The sequence below is a fragment of the Helianthus annuus genome, chromosome 5 (assembly GCF_002127325.2).
Source record: "Helianthus annuus cultivar XRQ/B chromosome 5, HanXRQr2.0-SUNRISE, whole genome shotgun sequence".
Lineage (NCBI taxonomy): Eukaryota > Viridiplantae > Streptophyta > Magnoliopsida > Asterales > Asteraceae > Helianthus > Helianthus annuus.
Window position 1 is genome coordinate 148245252 of NC_035437.2, and position 17145 is coordinate 148262396.

The following is a 17145-nucleotide window of genomic DNA, read 5'->3' on the forward strand; positions in this document are numbered from 1 at the left end:
AAGAATAGACATGAGCTTCTGTCGAAGAGAGTCAGTCGAAGTAGTGAGGATGATGTCATCGACATAAAGAAGAACGTAAGCAACGTTGCGTCCATGCTGGTAAATAAACAAGGAGTTGTCCAATTTGCTTTGAGAAAATCCTTGTTGCACAACGAAGTCGGTGAACTGTTGATACCAAGCGCGCGAAGCCTGCTTGAGACCGTAAAGAGATTTTTTCAAATGACATACATGATCCGGATAGTCGCGGTGACGAAACCCCATTGGTTGATACATGAAAACCGTCTCCTATAAATGGCCATGAAGAAATGCATTTTTCACATCCAATTGGTGAATTGGCTATGACTGCGATAGTGCCAACGTGAGAACGGTCCTGATAGTGGTGGGTTTAACCACCGGACTGAAAGTTTCACCGTAGTCGACGCCAACCTGTTGACTACGACCATCACACACCAACCTCGCTTTGTACCTTTCTAAAGTGCCATCAGACCGAAACTTATGTTTGAACAACCACATACTACGAATAATATTCATATCAGGACGACGAGGCACCAGTTCCCAAGTCTCGTTCTTAATAAGTGCACTAAACTCGTTGGTCATGGCATTGAACCATTCTGGTGTGGACAAGGTAACCTGGGGGTTTTTGGAATTGGGACAAGTGTGGTGGTGTTGAAGCTGAACAGTTGTTTCGGTTTGATGATACCGTCCATGGCTCTGGTGCGCATGGTGCGGAAAGGTTGGGTGGTGTGAGGTTGAATTGGAGGTTGGGTATTGGTAGTGGGTTGGGTTGGGTTGGAGTTGGCTGTGATTGAGAAGGAGTGGGAATAGGAGATTGTGGGCATGGAGAGGATGGGCCGGTCGAGTGGGCAGGAGAGATGGGAAGGCGTTTGAATGGGGATGAGGAGAGGGTATGGTTGGGCCGGTGATTGGTGGGCCTGAAGGCGGAGTGGTAAGGGTTTGGGCTGGGCCGGTAAGGGGCGGGTGTGGTCTAGCGGAAGATGGGCCGGGGGGTGATGGGTGAAGGTGAGTCCATAACAGTGGGAAAGTGAGGGCGATAGAAAATCATAGGAGTAGGGGGCGGTCGGTTGTTGAACGGAGAAAGAGTATATGGATTCCTCGAAATGGACGTGGCGAGAAATAAAGGTTTGATGTGTAGTGAGATCAAAACATTTATATCCGCGATGGTTTGATGGGTAGCCGAGGAAAACACAAGGTTGGGAGCGGTTGGTGAGTTTGTGAATTGTGGTGGAGGGAAGGATAGGGTAACATAAGCACCCAAATACGCGAAGGTGCTCATATGTCAGAAGGGCGTTGTAAAGAAGGGTGGTGGGTGTTAGAAATTTGTGGGTTTTCTTTGGTAGGATATTGAGGAGGTAGGTGGCGGTTTCCAGCGCATGGTGCTAGAAAGAAGGGGGAGAGAGGCTTGGGCTAATAGGGTGCGGACCATGTTGTTGATGGTGCGGATTTGACATTCCGCTTTACCATTCTGCGAAGAAGTGTGTGGACATGAGAAAAGAAATTGCATTCCATTAAGTTGGCAAAAATTCTTGAAATTGTTATTAGTGTATTCTATGCCATTGTCGCATTGGAATTGCTTTATTTTTCGTTCAAATTGGGTTTGAATTAGATTATAGAATTGGGTGAATGTGGGATAAACTATAGATTTATTAGCAAGTGGATATGTCCAAAGAAAATCGGTAAAGTCATCGAGAAACAAGATATAATAATGATGTCCATCAGTGCTTATCCACAAATCACTATTTATCCACAAATCACTATGAATTATATCAAATGGCAAATAAGTTTTATTAATAGAATCATAAAAAGGTAGTTTGACACTTTTCCCAAAAACACATGATTGACAAATTGTATTGGTAGGTTTAAAAAAATTAATAAAAGAAGAAGATTTTAATGAATGCAATAGGTTGGCGGCCGGGTGCCCAAGGCGTTGATGCCAACGTTCTTGAGTAACAGCAGCGAGAGCGGTGGGAAAAGTGGGAGACTTGATAAAGTTGGTGGTCAGAGGGTAGAGATCGCCCGAGCTATTGCATCGTAGGATAGAAGCCTTGGTCTTGAGATCCTTCACAAGAAAACCAAAAGAATCAAATTCTATGGAAAGTAAATTGTCAGTCGTTAGACGATGGAGAGAGATGAGGTTATTAATAAGGTTACGACCATATAGGACATTGTTTAATTTAAAAGGGGGGAAGGGTGGTGGTAGGCTTTGATTACCTTGTCCAAGTACCGGGATGGTCGTACCATTACCTACAACAATTTGTTTGTTAGTGCAAGAATTAAAAACATACGGAGAATGGTTACCTGGTTGTTGCATATGTCCTGTTGCTCCTGTGTCCATAATGCCGACTGGTTCAGGTTGCTGGCCCATAGATAGAGTATAGAAGGCTTGGGCTATATTAGTAGGTGTTGGGCTGTATGTAGCCATGTGGGCCTGATCCGGTCGCGGCCCAAGAATGCCTTGGCCATTAGTGGGCTTAGGGGGGGACGGGTATGGGCAGGGCGTCATTGGGCTTTGTTGTGGATAGTATATCTTGGCCTGATTTAGAAGAGAGGCCCATTGATTGTTTGTCCAGTTATTGGGGAAGACGATGTATGGGTGCTGGGCTTGGGTCGAGTAGGAAGGCCTGCCGCGACCGGTGGAGGGAGAAGATTTGCCGCGACCACGTCCGCTGGAACGTCCACAGCCCCGTGTGTGATCGGAGCGAGTGTCAACAGTGGGTGGGGAAGGCGTGGCCGAAGAAGTAACAGGTCGGCTTTGAGTATGAAGCGCCGTGGCGGCTTGGGATGCGGAGTGGAGGCCTTGATTGGCTTTCGTGGTTTCGTTCATGCATAGCTCGGAACGAACCTCAAAGAAAGATGGCAGGGGCTTGGTGTTTTGGAGAATGGTGGCTACGGTTTCGTATTGCTCAGTAAGGCCAGCAAGGGTTTGGAGGACAAGGTCTTGTTCGTCTACGGCTGCATCAACATTAGAGGGTTTATCCGACAAGTCCTTGAGTTCTTGACAATAGGCACTCATGTTGGGGAAGTTTTCCAACCGAGTGGTAGCGAACTTCTGTTTGAGATGAAGAGCACGGGTGGCTTTGTTGTCTTGAAATAGGGATTCAATGGCTTTCCAGGCGTCGTATGCCGTGGTTTTGTTTTTGATAACGGTTTTGAGTAAACCCGTGGAGATAGTGCCATAGATCCATTGAAGGACTATGGCATCTAGACTTTCCCACGAGTCAGCTGGCGGGGGCCAGCGGGTTGTTTGTCAGCATCAGCGGTTTTGGAAGAAGAAGCAAGTGGTGTGTGAGGTTCAAGGTGGTGTGCGAGGTTCAAGGTGGTCAGAAACGAGGTAGGCTGTGCAGTGGATACGAAACAGCTCGGACCAGGTGTTGGTAGTCGGCTGCTTCGTTATCAAGGGTGACCGGGATGAGGGTTCTGATGTTTGACACGGTGACGCCTGGGTGGAGTTTGTTATCTGCCATTGAGAGGTGAAGGAGAGGGGGCGAACGGCTAAAAAGAAATCCGGCGGCAGGGAGGAGTTCGAAGAGAGGGTTGGGAGGATCAGGGTTTAGGCTGATACCATATAGAATAGTATAATTGCCTGACTTTCTTTACAATTAACCGACTATATAAAGGTACAATCGAATCTTCTATATTTGAAGATGATATTTACAGCAAAGCTAATACAATATTAACATAAATCGGTTCCATAAATACGGGCTCTATTATTGATTAAGGTTTATTAGACTTTAACTTAGTTTTTCTTTCTTAATTTTTTTTTTAAATTTAGGTGTAAGACGTCTGTTTCCTATGTTGGGCATTGGTTACCTTGAGATCAAGGAGTATTTATTCTTTTCCTCATATTCTCAAAATGAGCGTGTATAATTTGTTTATACATATGAACAGATTCGTCACGATATACAAGCTAATGCACATTTGAATCTTACACCCATCACATAATTTTCTAACCCTTTCATATGAATATTTTTTCCGTGACCGTGAGTAGCACTTGGAGCCATATTTTCCGCAACAGATTCTGTTTGCACCTTGCAGGTACATGTACAAAACCTATTTATTTCGACCCGAATCCGTCTTGACCCATTATCCAACCCACGTATTTTGCCACCTCTACTAAAAGGTAATAACGTCGTGATGTGATTAGGTGCTTAATCAAGAAGAAACACCTTTATTATAGGCCCTAACTATCTGCACACCCAGTTTGCCTATCTGCACACTTAGGGTTTACCTACGCAGCGTATTGGTCAATACGCAGCGTATAGGATTAACCCAATACGCTGCGTATTGACCCATACTCAGCGTATATAAACCATGGATCTCAGTGCCTAATTACCAATCATTGCACAGAAAACAAGGTTTATATACGCTGCGTATAGCTCTCTACGCAGCGTATATAAACCATTAGACTTTTTTGGGTCATTTTGGTAGGTTTGAGGAATCATTTTTTCACAAAGTTTATATATGCTGCGTATTGACCAATATTCAGCGTATGTAAAGGTCTGAAAATGTCATTTATGCCCTTGTATTGAGGCTATACGAAGCCAAATACAAGGATAGTTGTGTCATTTTTGTCTTATATGCTGCGTAGTGATCTCTAAGGAGCGTATATAAAGCTCTATTTTTGTATTTTTTTTGTGTATTCCTTTGTTTATTCATAAAAAAAAAGGAAAATAACACCCGATACGATACTATACGATACGATATAACACCCGTATAGGCCTATAGGTGTGATTTAATTCCCGTATTGACCTCGTATAAGCCTATAAGTGTGATATCGTATCGTATAGGTGTGGTTTAGGTCCCGTCTAATCCTATATGCATATACAAGACCTATAGGAAACCTATACGAGACTTATACTACACTATACGATACGATACGATACGATACGATACTATACTATACAATAACACCCGTATAGGCCTCTATACGAGACTTATATACTATAATACGATATGATGCAATACGATACCATACGATGCAATACGATAAGATAATTTAATTTAAACGATAACAATATAATATATTTGTATTATTTACGAATAATATTGTTTTTTATAAATAATTTTCTTTTTTTATAAATAAATAAAGGAATACGATAATTTAATTTAAACGATAAGAAAACAATATATTTGTATTATTTACCAATAATATTGTTTTTTTATAAATAATTTTCTTTTTTAATTTTTATAATTCATAATATTTATATTATTTTTATTTTTATAATTTATATTTGTATTATTTACCAATAATATTGTTTTTTTATAAATAATTTTCTTTTTTTTTATAAATAAACAAAGGAATACACAATAAAAAAAATACAAAAATGGAGCTTTATATACGCTCCTTAGAGGTCCCTACGCAGCGTATGAGACCAAAATGACACAACTACCCTTGTATTTGGCTTCGTATAGCCTGAACACAAGGGTATAAATGACATTTTCAGACCTTTATATACGCTGCGTATAGGTCAATACGCAGCGTATTTAAAGGGTGGTAAAATTATTTTTAACCCCAAACCTGAGGTAAAATTATCTTTTTAACCCTTATAGTTTATATATGCTGCGTATTGACCAATACTCAGCGTATGTAAAGGTCTGAAAATGTCATTTATGCCCTTGTATTAAGGCTATACGAAGCCAAATACAAGGGTAGTTGTGTCATTTTTGTCTTATACGCTGCGTAGTGATCTCTAAGGAGCGTATATAAAGCTCCATTTTTGTTTTTTTTTGTGTGTATTCCTTTGTTTATTTATAAAAAAAGGAAAATAACACCCGATACGATACTATACGATACGATATAACACCCGTATAGGCCTATAGGTGTGATTTCGTTCCCGTATTGCCCTCGTATAAGCCTATAAGTGTGATATCGTATCGTATAGGTGTGGTTTAGGTCACTTATTGACCTCGTATAAGACTATAAGTGTGATATCGTATCGTATAGCATAGCATATGTCCCGTATTGACCTCGTATAAGCCTATAAGTGTGATATCGTATCGTATAGCATAGTATATGTCCCGTATTGACCTCGTATAAGCCTATAAGTGTGATATTGTATCGTATAACGTAGTATATGTCATGTATTGACTTCGTATAAGCCTATAAGTGTGATATCGTATCGTATAGTGTCGTATAGGTCACGTATTGACCTCGTATAAGCCTATAAGTGTGATATCGTATCGTATAGGTGTAGTATAGGTCACGTATTTACCTCGTATAACCCTATAAGTGTGATATCGTATCATATAACGTAGTATAGGTCACGTATTGACCTCGTATAAGCCTATAAGTGTGATATCGTATCGTATAGCGTCGTATAGGTCACGTATTGACCTCGTATAAGCCTATAAGTGTGATATCGTATCGTATAGGTGTGGTTTAGGTCACGTATTAACCTCGTATAAGCCTATAAGTGTGATATTGTATCGTATAGGTGTGGTTTAGGTCCCGTCTAATCCTATATGCATATACAAGACCTATAGGAAACCTATACGAGACTTATACTACACTATACGATACGATACGATACGATACGGTACGATACGATACGATACTAAACAATAACACCCGTATAGGCCTCTATACGAGACTTATATACTATACACTATACGATACGATATGATGCAATACGATACGATGCAATACGATAAGATAATTTAATTTAAACGATAACAATATAATATATTTGTATTATTTACGAATAATATTCTTTTTTATAAATAATTTTCCTTTTTTATAAATAAACAAAGGAATACGATAATTTAATTTAAACGATAACAAAACAATATATTTGTATTATTTACCAATAATATTGTTTTTTTTATAAATAGTTTTCTTTTTTAATTTTTATAATTCATAATATTTATATTATTGTTTATTTTTATAATTTATATTTGTATTATTTACCAATAATATTGTTTTTTTATAAATAATTTTCTTTTTTTTTATAAATAAACAAAGGAATACACAATAAAAAAATATAAAAATGGAGCTTTATATACGCTCCTTAGAGGTCCCTACGCAGCGTATGAGACCAAAATGACACAACTACCCTTGTATTTGGCTTCGTATAGCCTGAACACAAGGGTATAAAAGACATTTTCAGACCTTTATATACGCTGCGTATAAGTCAATACGCAGCGTATTTAAAGGGTGGTAAAATTATTTTTAACCCCAAACCTGAGGTAAAGTTATCTTTTTAACCCTTATAGTTTATATATGCTGCGTATTGACCAATACTCAGCGTATGTAAAGGTCTGAAAATGTCATTTATGCCCTTGTATTAAGGCTATACGAAGCCAAATACAAGGGTAGTTGTGTCATTTTTGTCTTATATGCTGCGTAGTGATCTCTAAGGAGCGTATAGAAAGCTCTATTTTTGTTTTTTTTTGTGTATTCCTTTGTTTATTTATAAAAAAAAGGAAAATAACACCCGATACGAAACTATACGATACGATATAACACCCGTATAGGCCTATAGGTGTGATTTAGTTCCCGTATTGACCTCGTATAAGCCTATAAGTGTGATATCGTATCGTATAGGTGTAGTTTAGGTCACGTATTGACCTCGTATAAGACTATAAGTGTGATATCGTATCGTATAGCATAGTATATGTCCCGTATTGACCTCGTATAAGCCTATAAGTGTGATATCGTATCGTATAGCATAGTATATGTCCCGTATTGACCTCGTATAAGCCTATAGGTGTGATATTGTATCGTATAACGTAGTATATGTCATGTATTGACTTCGTATAAGCCTATAAGTGTGATATCGTATCATATAGCGTCGTATAGGTCACGTATTGACCTCGTATAAGCCTATAAGTGTGATATCGTATCGTATAGGTGTAGTATAGGTCACGTATTTACCTCGTATAACCCTATAAGTGTGATATCGTATCATATAACGTAGTATAGGTCTCGTATTAACCTCGTATAAGCCTTTAAGTGTGATATCATATCGTATACCGTCGTATAGGTCAAGTATTGACCTCGTATAAGCCTATAAGTGTGATATCGTATCGTATAGGTGTGGTTTAGGTCACGTATTAACCTCGTATAAGCCTATAAGTGTGATATCGTATCGTATAGGTGTGGTTTAGGTCCCGTCTAATCCTATATGCATATACAAGACCTATAGGAAACCTATACGAGACTTATACTACACTATACGATACGATACGATACGGTACGATACGATACTAAACAATAACACCCGTATAGGCCTCTATACGAGACTTATATACTATACACTATACGATACGATATGATGCAATACGATACGATGCAATACGATAAGATAATTTAATTTAAACGATAACAATATAATATATTTGTATTATTTACGAATAATATTCTTTTTTTATAAATAATTTTCCTTTTTTATAAATAAACAAAGGAATACGATAATTTAATTTAAACGATAACAAAACAATATATTTGTATTATTTACCAATAATATCACACTTATAGGCTTATACGAGGTTAATACGTGACCTAAACCACACCTATACGATACGATATCACACTTATAGGCTTATACGAGGTCAATACATGACATATACTACGTTATACGATACAATATCACACTTATAGGCTTATACGAGGTCAATACGGGACATATACTATGCTATACGATACGATATCACACTTATAGGCTTATACGAGGTCAATACGGGACATATGCTATGCTATACGATACGATATCACACTTATAGTCTTATACGAGGTCAATAAGTGACCTAAACCACACCTATACGATACGATATCACACTTATAGGCTTATACGAGGGCAATACGGGAACGAAATCACACCTATAGGCCTATACGGGTGTTATATCGTATCGTATAGTATCGTATCGGGTGTTATTTTCCTTTTTTTTATAAATAAACAAAGGAATACACACAAAAAAAAACAAAAATGGAGCTTTATATACGCTCCTTAGAGATCACTACGCAGCGTATATGACAAAAATGACACAACTACCCTTGTATTTGGCTTCGTATAGCCTTAATACAAGGGCATAAATGACATTTTCAGACCTTTACATACGCTGAGTATTGGTCAATACGCAGCATATATAAACTATAAGGGTTAAAAAGATAATTTTACCTCAGGTTTGGGGTTAAAAATAATTTTACCACCCTTTAAATACGCTGCGTATTGACCTATACGCAGCGTATATAAAGGTCTGAAAATGTCATTTATACCCTTGTGTTCAGGCTATACGAAGCCAAATACAAGGGTAGTTGTGTCATTTTGGTCTCATACGCTGCGTAGGGACCTCTAAGGAGCGTATATAAAGCTCCATTTTTGTATTTTTTTATTGTGTATTCCTTTGTTTATTTATAAAAAAAAAGAAAATTATTTATAAAAACAATATTATTGGTAAATAATACAAATATAAATTATAAAAATAAAAATAATATAAATATTATGAATTATAAAAATTAAAAAAGAAAATTATTTATAAAAAAACAATATTATTGGTAAATAATACAAATATATTGTTTTCTTATCGTTTAAATTAAATTATCGTATTCCTTTGTTTATTTATAAAAAAAGAAAATTATTTATAAAAAACAATATTATTCGTAAATAATACAAATATATTATATTGTTATCGTTTAAATTAAATTATCTTATCGTATTGCATCGTATGGTATCGTATTGCATCATATCGTATTATAGTATATAAGTCTCGTATAGAGGCCTATACGGGTGTTATTGTATAGTATAGTATCGTATCGTATCGTATCGTATAGTGTAGTATAAGTCTCGTATAGGTTTCCTATAGGTCTTGTATATGCATATAGGATTAGACGGGACCTAAACCACACCTATACGATACGATATCACACTTATAGGCTTATACGAGGTCAATACGGGAATTAAATCACACCTATAGGCCTATACGGGTGTTATATCGTATCGTATAGTATCGTATCGGGTGTTATTTTCCTTTTTTTTATGAATAAACAAAGGAATACACAAAAAAAATACAAAAATAGAGCTTTATATACGCTCCTTAGAGATCACTACGCAGCATATAAGACAAAAATGACACAACTATCCTTGTATTTGGCTTCGTATAGCCTCAATACAAGGGCATAAATGACATTTTCAGACCTTTACATACGCTGAATATTGGTCAATACGCAGCATATATAAACTTTGTGAAAAAATGATTCCTCAAACCTACCAAAATGACCCAAAAAAGTCTAATGGTTTATATACGCTGCGTAGAGAGCTATACGCAGCGTATATAAACCTTGTTTTCTGTGCAATGATTGGTAATTAGGCACTGAGATCCATGGTTTATATACGCTGAGTATGGGTCAATACGCAGCGTATTGGGTTAATCCTATACGCTGCGTATTGACCAATACGCTGCGTAGGTAAACCCTAAGTGTGCAGATAGGCAAACTGGGTGTGCAGATAGTTAGGGCCTTTATATATCCTTTCCTATCCCTAATAATTGCTTACACTCTACGTTTTATTTATACTACTTTGGCATGTGGTTATGTGATCAGTGATTCTTTTCAATACAGTTAAACATGCTTAGCTTCTCTTGTATGTGTATTGTGCCTGTACTGTTGCCATTCGCCCTTAGATAAATCAGCAGTTTGTATTCTAAGAACTTCTAAAGTCATATTATAATGATAAAAAAACTTACTGACAGACTTTATTTCAATAATCTGGCAAAACAATTGGCAGTGAGTAATTTAAGAACTGAAATCTAAAATGAAAATTGGAAGTGGGTCATTTTTTAGATGCGTTGGGACTTTTTTCAAGAAGTCAAACCTACTTTACATTAATGGGTCCATGCAAATGCCCTTTGAACCAGGCAAACTTTAAGCTTTTCAGCCATTGAGCTAACTATCATATAGCATTAGAAAATCATGGAAAAGATGGTTAGTTAAAGTTGATTTTCTTCATTTTCTTCTGAATGTTTTATAGTGATTATAATAATATACAACAAGACGTTACGTGTGGAAGTAAATGGAACAAAGGTGCTTTTAGTGAGATTGTCATAATCTTGGAATGCAACCTACCAGATTTTGTTTTTTCATTGGTTTTCTTTCCTTTTCTATTGTCTACAACAATTTTGGTTCTTAATAACGTGTATAAAATCATATTTTATGTTTCGGTTTCCCAGGTTGAAGATGGAGTTCTAAACTTGCTTGATGCGGAACATCAACTGTCTTGAACGACTCTCTTTTATTGGAATCCTCCTAAAAACATTGAGATCATATGTTGTCCTTCTTCAAGATCATTACCCAAACCAGCTTGGGTGTTTACTTGTTGTATGGCTCCCCTCTGTTGCCTGAGTTGTAACTCAAAACACTATTCCAAGTGATCATGTTTGATTTTGTATTTCTTTTTCACATCACCATATCTTGTTCACAATCATCACATAAAGAGGATTGAAATATTCATGTTGACACTAATGGTATTGGTGGCAATTTTGATATATTTAAAACTATGGATTCTTTTATTTCTGAAGGGTCAAATGAAGTTAAAAGACATAGTAGAAGAAACATTTTTGATAGGTGTTGTATCAACAAATTATTTTTATAAATAAAATACGTGAAACCCGTCACTCAAGGTGCGACAAAAAAACATAATTACCCGTGGTAACGCGCGGGCATTCCCACTAATAATGTTATTTAAAATTATTGGAGTTGTATATTGATTAATATTCTCACTCTTACATATACCCACTGCATTTTATTTGTATAACTCAAACGCACATGATTAGAGAAACATTAGTTCCTTTAAAATACTATTTCATTTATTACTTATATCTTTAATTTTTAACTCTTTAATTAATTAGTCAACTAATCATTAATTTTCCTACATATACCCTACACATTACAGAATTTTATCCTACACAGTCGAAATTTATCCTGCACACCTCGAAATATATCCTACACAACTCGTAATTTATCCTACACAACTAGTAATTTATTCTACACTTTAAATTAAGTTGTTTTTTTAAATTTGCAAAAAGTATATATTTTGAAAATGAGTTACAAATTTAATTTAGTTAGTTATTAAAGGGGAAGAATACAAATAATGATTTTTGTAAGTTTACCAATATACTCTTATATTAAAATTAAATGCAAATATTAAATGAAGTAAAATGAAGCATTCTTATTGGTTGAAACTTATTCTTTTTTCTTCTTAAAAAAAATTCTTCTCATTTGAACCCTGCACTATATATATATATATATATATATATATATATATTACAACATCAAGGGTAAAACTAGTAATATGACTCGTGGACAATGCGCTTCGAACCTGTTGCAAACATCGAATAGATTAATTCAAGCGTTATGTGATGTGTTAATCATATGAAAAGGCGCGTTTCAACGTATTCGATTTAAGTCAATGTAACCTATATAAGGATTTCATTTTGGATCAAAACATAATGTAAATCGAATTTATACCTTACAATCATAATGTATTATATGGGGACCCGACTCATACATAGGAAAAATAAAAAAAAGGAGTGAATTGCAAAGATTGTCCTTTATCTTTATACATATTTGCAGGCGGTGTCCTTTATGTTTAAAATTGACGAGTTTTGTACTTTGTGTTTTAAAATCCTGCACGTTATGTCATTTAGGCCTAACCTAGTTAATTTTTTCAGTTAAATCTAATCATGTGCCTTGCACATGAGGGCAATTTTGTCACTTTACCTTTTAGGGACCATCACAACCTCCTTCCACATGTTTCCACCATAACCACTACCACAACCTCCTTCCACCATTATCACACAGCCTCCTTCCACCACCGACACTACCACCACAACCACAGCCTCCTTCCACCACCAATCACAACTTTCTCTCTCTACAATACATACACAGATCATGTATCTATAGATTCCGTACCTGTTTTGGTTTGTTTATTTTTCTAGAGAGAGAAACAAACACATCAACAACACATACACACACATACACACACCTGTTCTCTCCTCTCACCCTCCACTATTTCTCTATCTAAAAACCAAAACAAAATCTTTCTCTCTGTCATCCGATCATGGAGATATGATGTTGTTTCCGTCGAATCTGTAACAGATTCACATCTATATTTGAATCTTGTTTCTTATTAATATTATTATCATCTTCTTCTTCAGACAGACACCTTTTACTCTCTTTCTTTTAGTTTGATCTTTTTCAGGTACCCTTCACCATACCCACCAACCCACCACCGTTGCAACGACATCATCACCACCCATCCACCACCACCAAAATTTCATCCAAACACAAACCCCCAAATTTCCAGATTCAATACAAACCCTAAATTTTTCAGATTCAACTTAATTCAACAAAAATCTCCTAAAACAAGGTTAAATCTAAACATACAGATTTGATGATTTGCTGAACCTGATGTTGCATGAGTGTTTGGTGTAGATAATCGACTTGTTTCAGAAGTGACATAATGAGCATCCTTATGTAAATTTTTTGGTGAGTCTACAGATCTCAAGATAAAGTTGAAATGTTTCTGGCAGGTGGGCAATGGTGGGCGGCAGTTGGTGGAGGTTTTTGATGGTTAATGGAGGCGGTTGTTGGTGGTGGTGGAGAGGGGTAGAGAGAGATGTAGGCGGCTGTTGGTGGGCAAGTGGTGGGTGGAGGTGGTTGTTGGTGGTGGCGATGGTGGAGAGGTAGAGAGAGAGAGAGAGATGTAGAGAGAGGGGGGATAGAGAGAGAGAGAGAGGGATGTTCAGTAAAGTGAGAGGGTAGAATATTAAATATTATTAAAACATTTTTATTTTTGTTTATTTCTTAAAACATTTTTATTTAAACGGGTAAAAAGACCAAAATACCCTTTTGTGATCTAATTTAACTGAAAAAATTAACTAGGTTAGGCCTAAAGGACATAACGTGTAGGATTTTAAAACATAAAGTACAAAACTCGTCAATTTTAAACATAAAGGACACCACCTACAAATGTGTATGAAGATAAAGGACAATCTTTGTAATTCACTCTAAAAAAAGTCATAAAACGTGTAAAAACGAAAAACTGACATGTATATAATCAAAAGGGATTAATTAGAGATTTAAAAACCCACAAAATGACAAAAGAAAACACATTGGGTTAACATGAGTGTTTTGCAAAGTGAAAAGACCAAAGTCACAAGATGTAATATCTATATAACTATATAAAACAAATCTAATGGACAAGATTGTAATTTTACCACGCATAAATTTTGAAGCATCGTGTCTAAGAGAGAACAAGCCATTTTAGAGGGGGGGGGGAGGGGTAAGAAGGTGGCTTTGTGATGGTGAAGGACGGCATCATTTGCAAATATGTGTAGTAGGCAGTGGCGATGACAAGTGACCATGAGAGGGCTGAAGCCGGTCTAATAACTACAACAATTGAAGGCTACACGGGTGTCAAGGAGGCTATTGATCTAATGATAATAGGTGGTTGATCTGTTGGTCATTTGGGAGTGTTCTAGGCTGCATTTAGTGACCAAACGATGGCGAAGAACATCGATATTGAGCTGCCAAAATAGTGCAACGAATAGGACAGGAACATTGTGCGTGCATTCAGGTTCGATTTTGGGATCAAAACATGTATCCTTAAAACTCATCCATGTTTTGTTTTTCTGAGCGAGCGGCGAGCGAGAAGCGAGCGACGAGTAAATTGGACAACTATAGATTTAGCATGTTTCCTTCGATGTCTCTGCTATCGGGTCACGACTAAGGTCCAACTGTCCGAGGATGACGTTAAGATTGAGGTTGGATTGTCCGAGGATGAGGCTCTGGGTGAGGCAGGTGAGGCGATGAATATACAACAAAGACAATTGTCGCATTGTGGCGTATGGTGAGAGCGAGAGACTATTGACAACTGAGGATTGATGAGAGAAAGATGTCCAATATTGTCGCTTCACGACTTAGAGTTTTAGTTTTAAATTTGGTATTAATTTTTTTATTGGTTTGATTAGGCTAGTATGGATAAATATAACTGTATATTTGAGTATAGTGGTCCAAATCTAATAGAGTGGTATGTATAAAATATGAAGATACATGTAATATGTGTGTGCATATATATAATAAATTAATAAAAATTAATTCGAGCCGAACCAAGCCGAGCAGACCTTTGCTCATGCTTGGCTCGTTTGCATACCGAACCAAACCGAGTGAGTATATTCCGAGCGTTTTCCGGGCGATCGGCGAGCGAGCAATGAGCGACGAGCGATTTGAACAGCCCTACCCTCCGCCCCACACCAGGCTGAATACCCACGCCAAAGGGGCAATGCTGGCACTCACACCAACCCGGAGTGGAGCAGCTGGCGTTGAAGGGCATCCCCCGCCCAACCAACGCTCCCACTCCCCGCAGTCTTATGTTGTATTGTTTAACACTTTTGTTTAGTTGTATGCATAGCTCAGTGCTGAGTATTTTTCAATAGCAAAATATTCGGTTTTTGGCAAAAACAAATGTTTTAAATATAGCATTTTTATGTTTTAATAAATTGTTTTTTATCAGATGTATAACCATCCTAATTTTTTTTATCTTTTTTCTAGATGGAGAAGTCTGAAACCACGGTTGTTGTGGAGAAGTCTGAAACCACGGGTGTTGTCCACTGGTGTGCACGGAAGACACTAAAAAGAATGCTATGACACTAATATGATGCAAACTTTCAACCAGCACCAAATTTCTACAGAAAGAAAAGATACTTAATAGTGAAACTCAGACTTAAAAAGAAGTTTTAAACTATTATTCCCAATCCCTTGTTTTATAACACACTCACGAGTGCGGAATCCACGCAAGTATGCAAACCAAAGCAAAAAGAAACAAACACAAAGTAACCAAAGATTCACAGGCTATGATTAGTGAAGAGAATCAGTACACACATACACACAGTGTTACAACTTTCACAGGTACTCTCTTAACTGAACTATTGAACAAGTGTCTGCTTATATAGGCCCCAATACCCAGTAACACTACAAAGAGTGTTACCGGGCCACGAACATTGACCATGTCCACGAAGACTAAGAGTCTTCGTAGACTACATCAGCGAACAATTCATAGACCACGAACACTTGAGGGTTCGTGGTGAACAATCAAAGACAGTCTTCGTGAACATGGCATCAACGAACATTCACCATTATTCTTTGTGAACATGCATCTTATTTGCATGCTTCCATTTTCTTGAATAATAATGACATCATCATGATGTCATGATGATGATGTCATTCTCGCACGTATCGGTTGTCGTCTTCGTTCTCGTATCGCGAACGGCCGGATCGTACAACGGAGGAATGTCGTGACGACGGTCTTGCGCCGAACCGAACCGGGTCGAACTGAACCGAGCTGCATCCACAAAGTGCCTCAACAAACTCCCCCTTGGGTGCTGCTCGTGATAGTTCGATCTTCACATGTTTTCGGATTTTTCGACGTCTTCACTTGAAACAAACAGGAGGTGTATCAACAAACTCCCCCTTGAATGTTGCTGGTGAAGGTTCGCTCTTCATGTTGTAGGATCTTCAAAGTCTTCAAATTTCACAAACAGGGAGTGTATCAACAAACTCCCCCTTGAATGATGCTCGAGAATCTTTTGATCTTCAATACTTCAGATCCTTTTGGTGTTGATGAATGGTCCGCTGCCACTCGATCATCTTGATCCTCTGATTGCATCCATGTCGTGTCTTCATTCCAAAGCTTGTCATCTAACACGTTCTCTTTGCCTTTAGCTAGCTTGGATGCTGCATCTGCACACACAACAACGCTAAACGCGTAATGAGAACAACCGCTTGGAATATAGTCAACATAAACAACGACACACATGTGACCAACTCTCAAACAAACACCGACCGACAACAATTTGAAAGTTGCTAAATTTTGACCGTTTATGAAGGTGCAATTATTTTCCGGCTTATAATCAGGCTTCAAGTGGTTAAGACTCGAGATCCAACATCGTATAATAAAAAATAATATAGAAATAAAATCTTTTTGGATTTTATAAAGTTTATATTAAAACACACCTAAAATCTTTTGGTATTTTTGAATATTTCAAATGTAAAGACGGAAAGCAGTAAATAAATATATACAGATATGCCTAAACTGAAAGCAGTAAATAAATAAATATTTACAGACATTCTTTTTG

General features: G+C 37.1%; 1 protein-coding gene across 1 annotated transcript; it reads right to left on the reverse strand.

Moving 5' to 3' along the window:
- Positions 1-336: 336 nt before the first annotated feature.
- Positions 337-3031, reverse strand: LOC110943706. Its single transcript, XM_022185441.1, has 3 exons — positions 2317-3031; positions 2230-2262; positions 337-470 (listed from the first exon to the last, which is right to left on the reverse strand). Exons 1-3 carry the CDS (start codon positions 3029-3031, stop codon positions 337-339), a joined length of 882 nt encoding a protein of 293 aa, XP_022041133.1.
- Between the last annotated feature and the right edge of the window lie 14114 nt (positions 3032-17145).